Below are 17,235 nucleotides of genomic sequence, written 5' to 3' on the forward strand. Positions count from 1 at the left end.
GAAGTATTTTCTTTGGGTTTGTTCCCGTATACACGTTTATTCTTAGATATGTCCTTTAAAAGGGAGGCTAACAAAATACTGAAATGTTTATGGAATTACTAAAGGTTCCCTTGGAACTTCAGTGGTTTGTTCCCCCTTCGATAATTCTGCTTCGAGGCCTGTTCGTTGGGTCGTTTGCCTCCCTTTTAAGTTGACATCTTGTTCATATTCGAGTGCTTCTGTGGATGTTGTTTCCTTCGAAAATTCTGGATTGAGAATAGGTCTTTGTTTCGCCTTCCACTCTTCAAACGTAAGATCACTGAACTGATTTATACCCTTCTTGAAGGACTCGACTCCCAACTCGTATTGCAAATTGTGATCCTGAATCTTTCTCAAATTTTCGCAGAAGATAATGCGACGTTTATCGGTTTCGGCATCATCTTTATATTTAGCTTCAAAGTTAATCTGTAATTTATAAAAATTAATTTTAAATTCTTTAAACACGCATCACTTCTTACCAGGAACATCTTCCATTCAACATTGCAATCATTGCTATCAACTTTAGACTTATCAGTAGTGTCTTCAACATTGGTGAACTCTGGTTCAACAACAGGTTTTTGTTTCTCCTTCCACTCTTCAAAGGTAAGATCACTAAATTGATTTATACCCTTCTTCAAGGACTCGACTCCCAACTCGTATTGCAAATTGTGATCCTGAATCTTTCTCCAATTTTCGCAGAAGATAGTGCGAAGTTTCTCGGTTTCGGCATCATCTTTATTTTTAGCTTCTAAGTCAATCTGTAATTCATAAAAATTAATTTAAAATTCTTTAAACTCCCATCACTTCTTACCAGGAAGATCTTCCAGGCAACATCGCATTTAATGCTATCAACTTTAGACTTATCAGTAGTGTCTTCAACATTAGTGAACTCTGGTTCAACAATAGGTTTTTGTTTCTCCTTCCACTCTTCAAAGGTAAGATCACTAAATTGATTTATACCCTTCTTGAAGGACTCGACTCCCAATTCAAACTGCACGTTGTGATTCTGAATCTTTTTCCAGTTCTCGCAGAAAATATTGCGACGTTTTTCTACTTCGGAGACGCTCTCGTAGAATACATCAAAGTCGATCTATATACATACATATAAGCAAAATATTTTCTTTAGTCGACAGTTCTGGGAAATGTGTAATCAGAACTTACCAAGAACTTTTTCCAAGCTGACTGGCATTGACTCTCGTCTTCTGATAAGACTGGTGGAGCTGCAATTTCAACTGGGCTATTCATCTCTGTTACCGTTTCAATATTTAAAGTTGGTGCGATGTTGGTGGGTGTAATAGTGGGTAGGGCCCAAGCCACGCCCACCATAAACAGGATCACAATAAGAGCTGAGACCATCTCAAGACTTTCTCTCATACTGAGCAGCAAATTGCGAGTACTGTGAATTATATATTAAACATCGAGATGAGTATTAGCAAAAGTGAGCTGCATTGAGAGAGAAAAACAGAATACCTCTCGTGAGAACAAACGATTTGTATTTCTCCTCACTTTTCTCTTTGGATTGCATCGAATCGGTCATTCGGGGCTTTTATAGACCCGTTTATTTTGGACACACTTCCAAGTGCAGCACGAATAGAAACTGAAAAAAAGCTTACTTCCTCTTAAAAAAAAGTTTTTTAAAATCCATTTTTGTCTATAATATAAGGGTTTATTTTGAATGAATTTGGTGTTGCCAAAAGAACTTACTGTTTAATAGTTTTATTTAAAAGTGATTAGAATATCATAATCACTTGTAATCTACAACGGTATTTTAGCTTTTAGATTTTAAAAGCTTGCCCCTTTATCATCCTTTATAAAAAATATTCTTTGTTTACCGCCTTCTCCTACATCTGGTACCCTAAACACGATAAAAAGGGGTCTTGATTTCAAATAATCAAATATTTTCGTTAAAAACTTTGAATGATTTCGATTTGATTATGATTTTCTTAAATTACACTTCGAAATCTAAATTATTGAACAAATTATACCTTAATTAGGACAGAACAAAATCAATAAATAAATTATAAGTTTAAAAATTCTTATTCACACTTTCAGAGAATTTTCTTAAATGCTGATTTCCGCAAAAACCATCCCCAAATTAATATGCCACCCACAATGTAGAGCAATGTAAACGAAAGCGCAACGAGAACTTATACAGGTAAAGCACATTTTTATTGAATAATCGGGTGACTCATGGACTTCATGACGTCACGGCAAAGCTACATACTACAGTAACAAAGTTATAAATTCGTGGTTTGTAATTGACTATACTATCTAACTAACTGCATTACATAGTTGACTGACTACAGAATCGGGTAGCTGCACTCGCTGGCGATGCCGCAGAATCCGCCGGCATTCCTGGGCAGACGCATAAAACCACCCTCGCCCCAATTCTGGGAGTACGAGTTCTTGATGATCCAGTAGTCGCGTCCGTTCTCCGATCCGTAGCCCACCACCGTGACCGAGTGGTTCACCTCGCCCTGGTTGCACTCGTCGTCCTCGTAGATTCCGCCGCCGTACTGCTCGAAGGAAATGGTGTCCGCGTTCATGGAGCAGGCCAGTGGGCCCAGGGTGGCGATCACCTCCTTCATCTTATCCTCATCGCCGGGCGTGATCGTGGCGTAGTCCCTGATCTTCACCAGACTCTCCCTGGGCGGACGACCGGCCGTCTCGTTCTGGCGGCACTGCATCTCCGTCTGTGTGTACGGGTACTTGTTGGCCAGCGTCACTCCATGATCGCGGATGTACTCGAAACCGTACTCCTGGAAGCCACCGTCGCATCCCATGTTACCATAGTCATCGGCACAGTCCACCAGATTCTGCTGCGACAGCGAGGCCAGCACTCCCGTCCGCCGGAAGAGGTGGCCCTCGAGGGCTCCGGTGGTGGCGAACGACCAGCAGGCACCGCATCCCACGCCCTGGAATCCGGGTGGGGTCACTCCTCCCTTCTCGCGCCAGTCAAACTTCTCGGGAAGATTGGCACTCGCCGGACTCTTGCCGGTCACAAAGTTGATGTGGCCATTTGTGTATCTCCTGCAAGACAAAAGAGGTCGAGATGAGTGGTGGTTTTAATTGATGGGTTAAATTAATTAATCTTCGCTTCAAAAAATACTAAATCATAGTATAATCCACCTCTATCGGTGTAAAATAAAACTATCTTTTATTTAGACTTGTATGTAAGAGAGTGTAAAAAATTTCATGATCGGTAAATTATATCTTCTTTAAGTAAATTTACATGTCGAACAAAGCAAGAAAGATTGGTAAGTGAATTATTAATAATTTATATGAGCAAATAAATAATTTTTTTTTACAAAAACCTAACTAATTGTTTATTTTTTAACTGCATTACATGGCTAACATCGACTTAAGATTTACGAATAACAAATATATGGAAGGATAACTAAAAAGCATGTTGTTTAAGTCGGACTTTCATAACTTGAGCCACCCTATGAAAACCGAATAATTTCGAGTTAGGGCGACTTTGATTTTAAAAAATATTCCTCTATTATTAGTTCCTTAATGAAAACCTCAAGGGAAGATCGAGATATGGAAATACTACTTTAATTGGTACTAAATGCCCACCACCTTCTAGAACTGATAAATATAAAAAAAATGTAATCTTGTAATAAAATACATCATATTAATATGCATAAGTATTTATTAATACTGTATGACTAATAAACAATTTCGACATTATTCTCTGAACAAACAGATAATAAAAGTTTGATAATGGTGCTCGTTCGTATATTGTGAGTAATAAATATGTGCTTTTGTTTACTCGCGCCAAACTAATGTTATTCGGAAACGACAAACCTATAAACGGGATTCCTTGTGAAATATGTATGCTGAACTAGTTTAGAATTATTGAGAAACCGATCACCTAAATCGTAATATTACAAAACATTTGGTTAGCGCCCACGAGAAGATTAAAAACCCGTTTTAAAGTTTATGAGATAGATAATAATTTCTTTCATGCTCGGGGGACTTCCCCTTAAGCTTAGCCTAGCCCGGATTGCGTTGGGGAATCAGGTGTTACTTACTCGCCAAATTCGGAGACCTTAGAGCCCAGCAAGGTGCCGATCTCCTTCCTGGTCATGTCGGCCAGTGGATTGACTCCCAGTCGAAAGCCGGCAATGCCGTTGTCCGCATTCTTGTTGCTCAGCGTGATCAGCGACATTTTGGCCGCAAAGATACTCTCGCGATAGACACGCTCCTCATCCGAATACACCTTGCCCGTCTGGCGGAGGAAGTCGTCGAAGTTTTGGACATCGCAGAGCTTGGGGAACGATTGCAGTTGCTGCAATGACACAGCACCCAGCATGACCAGGCCCAGAGCCAACTGCAGCCACATCGATGAGCAGACGTTGTGCATCTGGAACGGGAGGGGAAACAGAAAGAGTGGAAAGTGTTAAGTAACCACTTGGCTTGGCCAACACACACAGTAACCCCATCCCTCGACCTCTTTTCCCCCACATCTGTCAACGTTAATAGCAGGCAAATTTGGCCGGACCATTCACCTCAAATCGAACTAACGTGTCGAGGGACTAGTGGAATATTTAATACCTCTGCATCTCTTTAAGGGAAAGATAGCAATTAATATTAATTTATTGACATAATAAAACCGATTATGAAACACTAAATATATACAGCTTGGAAATGTGCAATAAGTCTCAAAAACTATAAATCAGTTTTGAAGTTAAAAGCAAGATATTTTAATACACTATAAATCTTTTCCAAGCTTGCGATAATTCTTTTTTATTGAGAAGGGAGTTATGATTGATATTGATTAGAGCGTTTAATATTAAAGCTATTTGTATAACTATTTACGAAAATTTTTTAAATAACTCTTTAATTTCTGTTATTTAATTATATTTATTAAATAACATAGAAATTCAAAAAATTCAATAACTATTCTTTTTACTACGAACAATATACAACAAAACTAAACAAATGCGAACTACACTTCTTTAATCACTGTTAACAGAATTTATGATCTACTAAGTTTAAACCAAATTAACACTTTGTCAAAGTTCAATTTGAAATCCATACTTCCCGAAACAACCAGTAAATTTGATTTGTGTTAAACAGCATGTGTTTAAATAAACTAAACCGCTTAATAGTCAATTCAAAAAAAGCAACGTGGTGTCTTAGATAAAAGACAACTTAATGATCGCGAAAAATTAACATATTATTTGGTTTTCCTATCCCGCAGACCATCTTCTTCTGTCAGTAATCGCTTTAATGAGTAATTAATCACCCATTGGCTTTAACCATATCTTAATTTCTTAACATCGTTCCATATTTATTTGACTTTTGAAACTATCAGAGCATCTGAAATTCGCTATTCCGGTCTATTCGATCACTGATGACACATGCATATTAATTGGTTGGATAAGTTCATTTGCATATGATTAACATGATTACATTGGATCCGCTCGAAATAAGAAATATTTATTGTATTGCGTGTTCGTCTCTCCTTTTATTTCTTTGGCCAAGATTGGGTTGCCCGTGGGCCAAATAAATCAAATCTAGATTGGGCAACCGCAGACCAAAATTTCACTTTCGATGCCATAAATACTGATCACATGCTGGGCCTGGTGAAAGGCGTTGGATTCCCCTTTAAAGTCCCGACTTCTATTCAAATGTAAGCTTTAATTGCAATTGCAGTTCTCTTGTCCGTTCGGTTTGCCAGTAATGATGCTCCACGAATGGCACACAGAAAGCGAAAAACACACACGACACACAATATGATGAAAGCCCGGTTTAATCACCTTTTATGAGTATTTGGAAGTAATATCTTCCGCGTTCACAGATCTGTGCGAAGATGGCTCAGACTCGAAGACTGGCGAGGTTTTAAGCGGAGCTCGAGACACACACCTCGGTTTTATAGGGTCCACGGTTCGGACCAGGCCCGTGGGACATCTGGCCAAAACCAGATGGGCCCCAAATTTGAAACTATTGGAAAACCAAAAAAATACTGGCTATCTGGTTTATAGGTCTATAACTGTCTTAATTGTATGCATGTTTAGAAATTATTTATTGGTCAATATGAAGGTGGCTTTAACAACATATAACAACCCACTTTAAACAAAAGAAAAATACGTTTAAACATGTTTATAATATGCAAACAGGTGGAAAATAGATTAACTAATGGGTTTGATTTTGATTAATTGTAGAGCGTATAACTATGTGTAAATATGTTTATAAATTTAAATGCTGTTTATTATTTATTAAGATTTTATTTGTAAACTAAACATAAAAGTAATTAAAGAAAGAAAATATTATATTTGAAAACAATATAATTTTATTAACTAAGTTTTCAGAAGCTAATTGCTTATAACAATTTTGATTGTTAAAATCGATTAGGGACATATGACAGTGAGACAGACACTGTATTAGTTATATATTTATCTTTAATAAAATGTAGTTAAATATTTAAATATGAAAGGAAAAAGTTTTGTAAGTATAACAATTTCAATAACTATTACTTGACATGATGCTGACAGATTATTATTTTATTTGTAAACTAATACAGAAAACGTAGCCAATTTGTTTACATTTTAATTAACAGTTTTGTGGTCGTTTATTAACCGAATATTTTAGTCTGACTGGTAAAAAGTTCATTGACTGCTTTAGGGTTTAGTTTTTGCGAAGTTCCAAGAAGCTCCTGGTGTACCTCTTAAGACATTTGTTAAACTTCCGCGATGGAAATTGCCAAACAACTCATTTAACACTTGGTTTACAACAATTTAGCCAAGACTTCAAACGGGCCTGCCAACGGTGTTGCAATATTTATGGGCGCCATGAAAGTATGAATGTGATTAATCATGCCTGCGGAGGAGACAAAACCTAGACAAGTGATGATAAGTTGGCATTAGAGTTGCTTTTACGATGTTACGGGTATATGGGTATATGGGTATGGGTATGGGTATATCTCTGAACTGGGCCAGTGGGGACTTCGAATTAACAGAGATATGAGAACCCACCGAATCGCAACGATACGAAACGAAGCGCATTTGACAAGTTTATTGGGCAAACAAAGCGCACCCCGACTTTTTCTTCTAACGGGGGCTTATCGAGAAGACCTACCCGGAATATGGATACTACTACTAGAGTACTATACTCGCAAGTGCTGTAGGCCAAGTGCGAATTCAAGGCCCCATAGAAATCTATTTGCACTTTTCTTGCGAAAGTAAGTCGGTACGGTATGGTAAACTTCTATTTGCGTTTGCAATCAGAAGGAGAGTTGCCGGTGCCTATAAAAGACCGTTCCATGGTTCTTTGGGGCATCAGTTGGTTCTCTTTTCGGTTTTCGTCATGTTCAAATTGCTGCTCTGCTGTCTTCTGTTGGCCGCCAACGGTGGATGGGCCTTTAATCATGGCCAGGATTACGTGGACTTCCAAACTTATGAGGTGAGTGCGGCATTAAGAATGTGGACTACTTCAACAATGTTAGAAATACAAACATAGTGCGGTATTACCTAAATAATTGAAGGTACTTAAATCTCTGTCTTTAATAACGAATACAGTTAGTTGCTGTACATTTGAACTCAGAGATTGGTGACCCATATTTTAATAGCCTAACTGTTTTATTCTTGCCTTATAACTTGAATTTTAAAAGCAATTTACGTAATGACTCTGTAGTTTTAAAGGCAATAATCTTAAGGAAAAGTGACTTAAAAAAGATTATATAGTCAGAAAGTTTTTTTGTCATAGTCCAACCTACTAGTATTTAAATTTTTAATCAATTGTATGCACGAACGAATATTAAACCCCATTAGTGTGAAAGTAATTCAAGAATTTCTAAAAAAAGTTACAAACATTAAATCTTGGTATTTTATACGCTTAGGTAGTAAATAATAAATTTTTTTAAATTTTAATACCCGCGTCAACCTTAAATAAACTTCAAATTTTTATATGTATAAGTACTAATGTAATAATTGTTATATTTAATTGAATTTTGCCTTTTCAGAGCACCTACAACAAGACGTACGCGTCAACTTCGGCTCGCAACTTTGCCAACTACTACTTCATCTACAACCGCAACCAGGTGGCTCAGCACAATGCCCAGGCGGATCGGAATCGCACCACTTATCGCGAGGCAGTGAATCAGTTCTCGGACATCCGACTGATCCAATTTGCGGCCCTTCTGCCCAAGGCCGTTTCGACAGTGACCTCGGCGGCCAGTGATCCGCCCACCACCCAGACGTCCTCCCCCACCTACGACATCATCACGGACTTTGGACTGACCATATCGGTGGAGGATCAGGGTGTCAATTGCAGCAGTAGTTGGGCCTATGCCACCGCCAAGGCCGTGGAGATTCTGAATGCGGTGCAGACGGCCAATCCCACTCCTGCCGCGCTATCCGCCCAGCAACTTATCGATTGTGCGGGAATGGGAGCCGGATGCAGCACCCAGTCTCCCCTGGCTGCCCTCAATTACCTCACCCAGCTGTCCGAATCGTATCTGTATCCGGAGATGGATTACCCGAATAATAATACACTGAAAACCCCGGGAATGTGTCAGCCACCTTCATCGGTGTCGGTGGGTGTTAAGTTGGCCAGCTATTCCACGGTGGCGGATAACGATGATGCCGCCATCATGCGCTACGTATCGAATGGATTCCCCGTGATAGTGGAGTACAATCCGGCGACCTTTGGATTCATGCAGTACTCCAGCGGAGTGTATGTGCAGGAGACGAAGGCCCTCACCAACCCGAAGAGTTCGCAGTTCCTGGTGGTCGTGGGCTACGATCACGACGTGGACAGCAATCTGGACTACTGGCGGTGCCTCAACTCCTTCGGAGAAACGTGGGGCGAGGAGGGCTATATCAGGATCGTGCGCAGGTCCAACCAGCCCATTGCCAGGAATGCCGTTTTCCCCAGTGCGCTTGCCTAAAAATAACGACTTCCTAACTATATTTCAAACAAAAAAACTTGAATTTTAAAATAAATGCTTAAAATCTGAGGCTTTAAAAAATATAGAAAAACGGTTTTTAATAAGAGGAGGTTACTAAAACAAAAATTATCTTTCAGACCTAAAAAGTAATTTTAGTGTTTCATATATTTTTTATCTGAATACATATTCGAATCTTTTAAGAGTATATATACTTTATTCGCATGGGTATGGATATATTTAAAATTATTTTAGGCAATATTAAGTTAAGCTATTTATATATCCAAGGCAATAACAAAAAAATCCCCATATACTATATAAGGTTGACCAAATTCAGATCATATATGTATATAATAAGTTCTAAAAACTTTACCCCCCTTATTATTCTATTAAGTTTCATTTTGTTTTTGTTGTGAAAGCTTATAGCTTTTTTGTCTCCATTTATTGAATTTACCATTTTATTTAGTTTATTTATTGATTTTTCATCTACAAGCGGAGCTTTACAGACTTAAATGCTAAAAATTAACAAGTTCACATTATTTTCTTTTCTTGTTTTTCGCATCTTTATTCTGCTCATGAATTTTATTCTATTATTTCTGCTGTGTTTTTCTGTTATAGTTTTCTTGCATAATAAATAATTTTCCCATTTTGTTGCTATTCGTGTTGCTGTGATATAAAAACGAAAAGAAATAATATTGATATATATTTAGGTATTATATTTATGGTTATAGAATATTCGACTCAGCCAGCGCAGACAAAAGCTTTTTTGTTTGGTGTGTGTTCTTCTTTCCGTAGATTTCTTACTTTTTGTTCACTTATTTAATAAATTTTTTAAGGTTTCGGTAACTTGTTTGAAAACATGTTATTATTCATACTTTTTCATTATTATATTTCAATTGCATTAATAATTTGAAATATATGTATGTACGTTGTGTTTGCATTTTGTTTTAGTTCAGTTTTTAATTTAGAATGTCTTCCCGTCACTTATGAAGCAAAGCTCAATGATATGATTCACGCAGAAAGGTGTGTTTTAATATCTTCTTTATTATTTAAATACTTTTTCAGTTTATAAAGATTTGCGTGATCTTGTGTTTTTATTTTGTTTTAGTTTGGATGTGCTTCAGTTGCAATAATTTTGCAATACTTTCTTGAAAAAATCTGATGGAAAACAATCAAATTTAAATAATTATTCATCATAATTGGTTTAGTTATGGAATCTTAAGTACTCTGACTATTAAATGGATTATTGATTTTAAATTTTCTTTTTCACTTTATTAATTTTTCTCTTGTTTGGTTTTTCTATTACGATACAACGGCTAGTGTTTGTTATTCTTTTTATAAATTAAAATTAGTTAGGTTTATCTACATATGCTCACGCTTCTTTCTGCTTTTACCTTATTATCTTTCCATATAATTCTTAATAATATATAACTAAACAAATATAATGTTTTATAATTTATGCAATTTTTCATGTATGTATATATATATTTTTTTTTCTACACAAAATGATGTGTTTGTAACTGGTTTTTATATGTTGGCTAGTGTTTCTGTTTATTAATATCTTGCCATGCTTTGTGTTGACTGTACCTTGGTTTGTGTTTTGTATTGGGGACACAAATCAAAATGTTTATGCACTTTCCGTCTAAAGTATTAGGAAGATTTATGTATATCAGCCATGTTAGCAATTCCAGTTCCACCAGACTTTCTCAGAACTCCTTTGGAAATGGCATCGGGATCATGGCTTTATAGTATACATTGGTTTAGTTCGCATGAAGCTTATAATGGACAAAATTTATTTTCTTTTTTGTATTCAATAATTTATGGATTCTCTTTTGTTTTTCAGATAGTTGTCATTCATTTATTTCATCATATAAATTTTAATACGTTTCTCTTATTTTGCTTTCTATGGAAATCGATTTTCTGGCTTTAAATGAGTGTAAAGTCCTAAATATTGCAAATTCCTTGCCGTAAAGACAGATGTTCATATTTAGTATTTGCACTAATAGGTTCGTAAAGGGTTTGCCTTTGGATTTTCCTTACCCATTTGTTGGTTTAAAAAAAAATAATAAAATATTGTGTATTGGGGATAATGGCCACAACATAAGTTGGAATAAAAAATAAATAAAGATGTGGCTCGTTTATAAAAGGATAGTTTGAAATAATACTTTTAGTCGGCATCATGGAGTTCAGAATCATAATTAGTAAAAATTCTTTGCCGTAAAGATAGATGTTTCTTATCCTTAGAATTTACACTAACAGATTTCATAAAGGGTTTGATTTTTCGGTTTGCCCTACCCCATTTAAGAACTAAATATGTGATGTGCTGGGTCATTTGCAAGTATTTGCCAAAAAAAAAAATGGAGTAAAAAATGGGTCATAAGCCATGAATGAGGAAATACTTTCTTTTTCTGATATCATGCAAAGATGGTAAAACTGCTACAGAATCAGAAAAGAATTTCTGCATCAACGACTTAATATTATTTTGAGTTATGAGTTATGTTGTAGATTAGCGTACTGCATTGTTTATTTAAGTTTTAGGGGTCAAAGGTTGAAATTTATTAGGCGGAGACATTTACTGGCAGTTTTTCTGTATTTTAAAATAACTTTTGAACAAAGGCTTACAAAATGTGGATTTATTACTGCCCCCAAAAGTGTGTTTACCTTCCTATTTTTGTCATTTTGTCCTTTATATAATGTAGGTGAACCCATAAGGTAAGTTAATTTCCGTATTATTCTTATTGTTTTTACGCTTACGAACACATTAAATTAAATATTAAAGTAAATTATGCAACTAAATGAGCATCAACTGCAGATCTGAATCGAAAAAACACTAAAACCAAAGTCGAAAACGATAGGTAAAAGTGAACTCAGTGAAATGCTAGATCGAGCTCAATTTACGAGCTCTGGAATCGTATTGTGTGCCTCGAGTTCAGCAGGAGCGCCAATCCGGCGGCGAAGACGAGGGGCAGCATCATCCACTTGGCAACGGGCGAGTTGGCTCCGTTGCACAGATCCTTGGTGCAGGAGCAGTAGATGGCGGCCACGTCGTGGGTTCCCGAGCGTCTCACGCACTTGGAGTCGGTGTGTTCGTCAGGGATGTATCCGCAGCCACGTACGATCCGTGTTTTCCCATAAACTATGGAGGAGAATAAAGTTAATTAGGTGTCTTTTAAGACTCTGCTTGGCAGTCACTCACTCTTTTGAACGGTTTTGCGGCACAGGGTGGGCTTGTACTTGTCCTTGAGGTGCTCCAGTGGCTCCTGTTTGCTGCAGTTCACCTCGCCAATCGAGTACGGCTCGAAGGGATCGCCGCAGCGGGGATCGAACTCGCTATTGCAGTCATAGCACATCAGGGCAGTGGTCACTACAAGTTATGAAGAAATAATAATAATTAATACTAAAACAATTATTTAAAATAAAATAGTTCAAATACTTCTATTTGAATAAGGGTAAGTAAATACAATAAATAAAAATTAAATAATATTTTAGCTCGAAATCACTAATTTTTATTTTATTTATTGAAAGATTTAAGTAAATTATAAAACCCCTAAGGTTTGTTAATTTACTTTCATCCACACATATATTAATCATTATAACACTCTATTTATGCTTATCTAAATTGACTAATTGGATAAAAAGACACATCTTGCGAATTTCATTTTCAAAGTTGCGATTGGTATTCAGCTGGATTTTGTTTTCAGCTTGAATTGGATTAGCCCGGCTTACATTTAGCTACAGAGCTTGCTAATTTATAAAAAATAAGTTAATAATATATAATACAGGGGTGGTCAAAAGTATTTGCACATTTCTTATGAGTAAGTACGTGTAAATTGTGCAAATACTTTTGACCACCCCTGTATGTTAGATTTCTGCCTAAGGATGAACAATCGATCTTAAAACAATCTTATTATTTAATGCCAAAATTTGCATTCAAAAAGTTACGTTAAAGAGATAAGAAAAATAGTTGGTAAAATAATTTTTAGGAAGTTTTTTGCGACTTTTGAAAAATTGATGACAAAAATAACTTTAAATTATGTGTTTTTTGTTAATCTGAAGTTGGGATCAGAATTTTAATTAATGTTGTAAATAAAATACATACAAAACTATGCAACATACATATGTGAATGTATTATTATATAATTAAAAAACTTTGTAAGCATTGGATTGTTTTACGACCTTTGAGCTAGCTTACAAAAAGCCTAACTTAGGTAGCTAGCACGAGATTGTTATTCAATGCTTATCGCTAGAAAAAATATACGAGTGATAACATTTTGAACTCAAGAATAAAATTGAAATTTTTGAATATACAGTTTAAGATGTGTAAATAGTAAATCGAATAAAAAGAAACGAAGATTAGGAAGTAAAACAGTCTTAAAATTGATTCCAAAATATTTAAACCATTTACTATAAACTAATATCGACAATTCACAAATTATATGATAGATCATAAAATAATTTAATTAATAAGTAAGCTTAACAACTAGGTTTTAATAAGGTACAACTTAATGGTCTAGGGCCTTTAAACGTGATTTGGTGCAGCACTACGGCTACGACCACTTTCTCCGATCCGAGGCATTATGGCATATTATATCTATGTATATATGCAGCCAAATGTCAGGGTTCGGAACTGCGTCAGTGTGCGTGCGGGCGTCCGTGTGTGTGTGCGGCTTGTGTGTTTTTTTTGCATTGCATAAACTTTGGGGCTTACCTTGTATGCAGCAGAGCACGCCTAACAACAACAACGTCTTCTCCATGAATGGCGACATTTTTATGTATTTGTGTTTATTGGAATTAATTATTTATGCTCGTTTTTTATGGATCCACGCTTTTTTGCCCGGCGGCTGGAGCAACAATTTGTTTGGATTTCGCTTTCGTTGGACAATTTGCGAACTGATTCGATGCTACATTAGCATGTTAGCCTGAAAGCCACAAAGAAAAAAAACCGGAAAAATGTTAAAGTAATTTTAAAACCTATATGTAAATAGATAGATTGCTTAATAGCTCGTGGAAGATTAGCGAAATATGTGTTGTATATAATTCGACTGCAATGAAAAGTGAAAATCGCCGTTACAAAAATAAATCCAAAAGGGAAGACGACGACGAAGAAGAAGTAGGCAAAAACACAAAGTGGGACGCGGAAACAAAAACAACACTGGTGCAGTTTGGGGCGCGGGGGAAAGGGATGGCAAGGCGACGGCGCAATGCAACGAGAGTGCTCTCTCATTTACCCCCACTCTCTCCTGCCTGCACTCTCTCTCTCTCTTTTTCTCTTCGATGACGCGCGCCCTCTAGCGACCCAATTAGTGAGCTTGTGGATCCCACGTGGAACCCATTCATTTTTTCCATTTTTTAACCATTTTTTTTGTATTTCTTGTCTTGGGATCGACTGTCCATTTAATTGGATTGCAATGATTGCTCAAACGCACACCCAGCCCCTCCTCTTTTCTCCCCAACTACCAATTGATTTTCCCAGCCAGCACTACCAGTTTTGTGGATGGTGGGTAATTGCTAACGGTTCTCGGTAGCTAGGTAACAAATTACCAATATATACCTTCAAAGCCCTCCGATTTCCCCCTTCTCTTGAGGCTTTTAATAGTTTTGCCATCGTTTGCGATTTGTGGCCAAGTGGCTTGATAGGCCTCCCAGTTGACGGTTCAATCTATTTTCTTTTTTTATGTTTGTCAAGCGGAAAGGCTTTGTTAGGCTTTGCCAAGGCTTACGGTTTTTTTTCAAATCTGATTAAATTTTTTTAAGGTGCCTACGTACAATGTAAGAGTTGGTCTATTAAACTATTTTAGTAAATAGTAATAGTATTTATACCAACTTTAAACAATCTTCAAAGTCCTTTAAAATGAGCTAAAGCTATTTTTTTTGGATTTGGAGTAATCTACAATTTTTGATAATTATAATGCTCAAGGTTTTCCAATCCTTCCCTTTGAAATTTTATTAATAGTTTTTATTGTAAAAATTTTATAATTGAATAATAAAACCGGCAAGTATTAAGAAAAACTAACTTAAAAGTTAACTTCTCGTAGACCTTCTTTTGATTACCAATTTATTTATAGATCAACTAATACTATTAATATAATAAATATATGAATACTATATTATTTTTAACAGTTCAAAAAATAATAGTTTCTCGATTTATAAAAAATAAGTATTAATTAGTAAAGTAACCTCTTAAAACTTGTTATACCTCTATCGGGTGAACTGTAATTCATTCAAATACATTTAAGTACTAAACAAGACATAACTGGCTCTACATGACTCATTTGTCGACCCCTGCTATGACTTCACATAGCATTTAAATAACCAATTTCCGGGCCACTCAAGTAATTACGTTGTCAGCCCATTTCCTAGACTCCCCATAGTTCGCTTGGCCATTTCGGTGTAAGCCTAACCACAAAAAGACAAACCCCACTTGCCAACCCCCTTAAAGCACGTAATCGGGAAAAGTGCAATGCACTGAAGCCATGCTGTAGCTCGATTCTAGAGCACTGCAGTTGGGCCCACTCCAAATTGTCCAGACCCAAAGGAATGGGGGGTAAAAACAAAGTGGGCAGACAGATCAGAGTAAGAAATATTACGCATACGCCCCGTTCTTGCCAGCAAATTTGGGTTTCTGGCACACAAACACAGGTCCTCCCTCATATATGCAAGACGAATGAAAAGCCAATCAATATGGTAGTCAAGGGGCCGTTGTCATGTCGGCCACTCAATCACAACAAAGTGGGCTTGTTGTTGGCCAACTGACAGGCGAAACAGGAAGAGTTCCAATCGACAGGCTATATGGGCATATACACGATATACATATGTGGGGGTGGCTTGATTGGAGCGGAACTATTCGATGTTAGTTTCCCATCAACATTTGATGTTCAGTTGCATTTAGCAGGACAAGCAACACCCTGATTCCTCCTCTTCTCTTCCACTCGGAAAATTCAATAACTGACCCAGTTCAGGTCCTGTTTTAGCCCACTTTTACTCCCACCCCTCCCCCCTCTGCATTTTTTTTTTGTTATCAACTGTCTCCGTCTTTTGGCATTTCCTGCGGGAAATGTTTTCAGTTGCCTTCCTGCCAATCGTGGGCTTTTCTTCGAGCTTCATTCCTTTTGTTGTTATGTAATAGCCAGACAATTGGCAGAAGCACGAATCTAGCATATCGATTTAGCCAATAAAAAAAAATAGAACGAACAAAAAATTGAGCAGAACAAGTGGCATGAGAAAGTCACTCAGGTGGCACAGGTAAAATTATCAGGGTTGGGTCTGCACTTTTGTTGTGTAATGCCGTTGAAGACCTCGAGGATTAAAGGATTCGTGGTCCTGGAAGGGGGCTTATAAACTTGGCTATTAGTTAATTAGCCACTTTAAGGTTAGGTATTGTTCTATTTTAATAGCTATTCTGGTTAAAGTTGGTTTTAGTACTATTTCCATTCATTTATAGTCCATTTTTCCTCCGAACCATTAAATGTTCCCACTTGTTTTGTAATCACTTATGCACTTTGGTTCTCCTTTATTTTGAAGTCACTTTTCACTTTTACTTTGGCAGTTATATAATGCCTGACCCCCCACAAATATATTTTCGATAGTTTTTCACAAAGTTTTCCTTTCGGAAACAATTCTCTTTTATTTATTTACGTAAGAGTGGAGATATTTGGAATTTCCCTGGCTCTCGAAGTATTTCAAGCTGATGACACCAGAGTGGAAATGAAAGGCCCCCGAAATGAAAAGCGAAAAGAAAAGCGGATGCGAGGGAAAAGGGCTAGGCGAGGGGTGGGAAAAGTTGGGGAAAAGGTGGTAAAAGAGGGTGGCTCGTGGGTGAAAGGGTGGCTGGTTGTGGGTGAAGGGTTCGCGGGGGTGGGCTGACTTAAGTGCGATTTCAGTGCAAATTCTCTCACAAGGACGAAGCACAAAGTCAAAGCGACCGAGAGAAACAGAGAAAGAGACAAATAGAGAGAGAAAGAGAGAGAGAGCCAGTCACCCTGAGAAAGAGAGGGGTGGTCTTCGTCAGAAAGAGAGGGGGCGCGAGCGCCCTTTTGAGAACCCAAGCGAAAAAAGTTAAATCGATAGCGAACCGCGCCACTGAAGCGGGATTATCTAACACGGCTAAATGGACCGATGTGCCCAGAATCGCGCAATTTCGCCACTTTACACTCGGAATCGATTTCCTGGTTACCTTTTGAGTCGACACACAATCGAATTCGGACTCAAAATGGTCGATATTATGGCCAGCAAAACCCTTGGACTTTTGTGGACTTTTGCTGCGGTCACGCGACGCGATGCTACCCCAAACACGGTGAAATTCTTTCTGAGCGCTCCGCCAAATC

The 17,235-nt window shown here is 37.3% G+C and overlaps 4 protein-coding genes across 5 annotated transcripts; 1 reads left to right on the top strand and 3 right to left on the bottom strand.

The window, feature by feature from the left end:
- Positions 1–6: 6 nt before the first annotated feature.
- Positions 7–1,379, bottom strand: LOC108044927. The gene is made up of 4 exons (XM_044461859.1): positions 1,180–1,379; positions 830–1,108; positions 498–776; positions 7–444 (listed from the first exon to the last, which is right to left on the bottom strand). The coding sequence occupies exons 1-4, from the start codon at positions 1,372–1,374 to the stop codon at positions 88–90; spliced, it is 1,110 nt and encodes a 369-aa protein (XP_044317794.1). The 5' UTR covers positions 1,375–1,379; the 3' UTR covers positions 7–87.
- A 786-nt stretch (positions 1,380–2,165) lies between these two features.
- On the bottom strand, positions 2,166–5,881 carry LOC108044922 (procathepsin L). The gene is made up of 3 exons (XM_017124086.2): positions 5,787–5,881; positions 4,056–4,387; positions 2,166–3,048 (listed from the first exon to the last, which is right to left on the bottom strand). Exons 2-3 carry the CDS (start codon positions 4,385–4,387, stop codon positions 2,319–2,321), a joined length of 1,062 nt encoding a protein of 353 aa, XP_016979575.1. The 5' UTR covers positions 5,787–5,881; the 3' UTR covers positions 2,166–2,318.
- Positions 5,882–7,317: 1,436 nt separating this feature from the next.
- LOC108044923 (zingipain-1) lies at positions 7,318–8,989 on the top strand. The gene is made up of 2 exons (XM_017124088.2): positions 7,318–7,428; positions 7,988–8,989. The coding sequence occupies exons 1-2, from the start codon at positions 7,333–7,335 to the stop codon at positions 8,912–8,914; spliced, it is 1,023 nt and encodes a 340-aa protein (XP_016979577.2). The 5' UTR covers positions 7,318–7,332; the 3' UTR covers positions 8,915–8,989.
- A 1,380-nt stretch (positions 8,990–10,369) lies between these two features.
- On the bottom strand, positions 10,370–17,225 carry LOC108044925. Of its 2 annotated transcripts, none has more exons than XM_017124090.2 (4): positions 17,085–17,225; positions 13,620–13,830; positions 12,108–12,275; positions 10,370–12,047 (listed from the first exon to the last, which is right to left on the bottom strand). In XM_017124090.2, exons 2-4 carry the CDS (start codon positions 13,675–13,677, stop codon positions 11,806–11,808), a joined length of 468 nt encoding a protein of 155 aa, XP_016979579.1. In that variant the 5' UTR covers positions 13,678–13,830; positions 17,085–17,225; the 3' UTR covers positions 10,370–11,805. The 2 variants fall into 2 exon arrangements, with proteins under 2 accessions (XP_016979579.1, XP_016979580.1); XM_017124091.2 differs by lacking the exon at positions 17,085–17,225 and adding an exon at positions 16,547–16,600.
- Between the last annotated feature and the right edge of the window lie 10 nt (positions 17,226–17,235).

Source organism: Drosophila rhopaloa, unplaced genomic scaffold, assembly GCF_018152115.1.
Source record: "Drosophila rhopaloa isolate 14029-0021.01 unplaced genomic scaffold, ASM1815211v1 contig_115, whole genome shotgun sequence".
NCBI classification, from domain to species: Eukaryota; Metazoa; Arthropoda; class Insecta; order Diptera; family Drosophilidae; genus Drosophila; species Drosophila rhopaloa.

What these genes read in the sequence shown, in the direction of transcription:
- LOC108044927 (XM_044461859.1), bottom strand. Translation starts at nt 1,374, where the DNA reads ATGGTCTCAGCTCTTATTGTGATCCTGTTTATGGTGGGCGTGGCTTGG. An exon ending in TTGCCTGGAAGATCTTCCTG is followed by an intron (nt 777 to 829) that starts GTAAGAAGTGAT and finishes TATGAATTACAG; the next exon opens with ATTGACTTAGAAGCTAAAAA. An exon ending in TTGAATGGAAGATGTTCCTG is followed by an intron (nt 445 to 497) that starts GTAAGAAGTGAT and finishes TATAAATTACAG; the next exon opens with ATTAACTTTGAAGCTAAATA.
- LOC108044922 (XM_017124086.2), bottom strand. Translation starts at nt 4,387, where the DNA reads ATGCACAACGTCTGCTCATCGATGTGGCTGCAGTTGGCTCTGGGCCTG. An exon ending in AAGGTCTCCGAATTTGGCGA is followed by an intron (nt 3,049 to 4,055) that starts GTAAGTAACACC and finishes TTTGTCTTGCAG; the next exon opens with GAGATACACAAATGGCCACA.
- LOC108044923 (XM_017124088.2), top strand. Translation starts at nt 7,333, where the DNA reads ATGTTCAAATTGCTGCTCTGCTGTCTTCTGTTGGCCGCCAACGGTGGA. An exon ending in TGGACTTCCAAACTTATGAG is followed by an intron (nt 7,429 to 7,987) that starts GTGAGTGCGGCA and finishes TTGCCTTTTCAG; the next exon opens with AGCACCTACAACAAGACGTA.
- LOC108044925 (XM_017124090.2), bottom strand. Translation starts at nt 13,677, where the DNA reads ATGTCGCCATTCATGGAGAAGACGTTGTTGTTGTTAGGCGTGCTCTGC. An exon ending in CGTGCTCTGCTGCATACAAG is followed by an intron (nt 12,276 to 13,619) that starts GTAAGCCCCAAA and finishes CATAACTTGTAG; the next exon opens with TGACCACTGCCCTGATGTGC. An exon ending in CCGCAAAACCGTTCAAAAGA is followed by an intron (nt 12,048 to 12,107) that starts GTGAGTGACTGC and finishes TCTCCTCCATAG; the next exon opens with TTTATGGGAAAACACGGATC.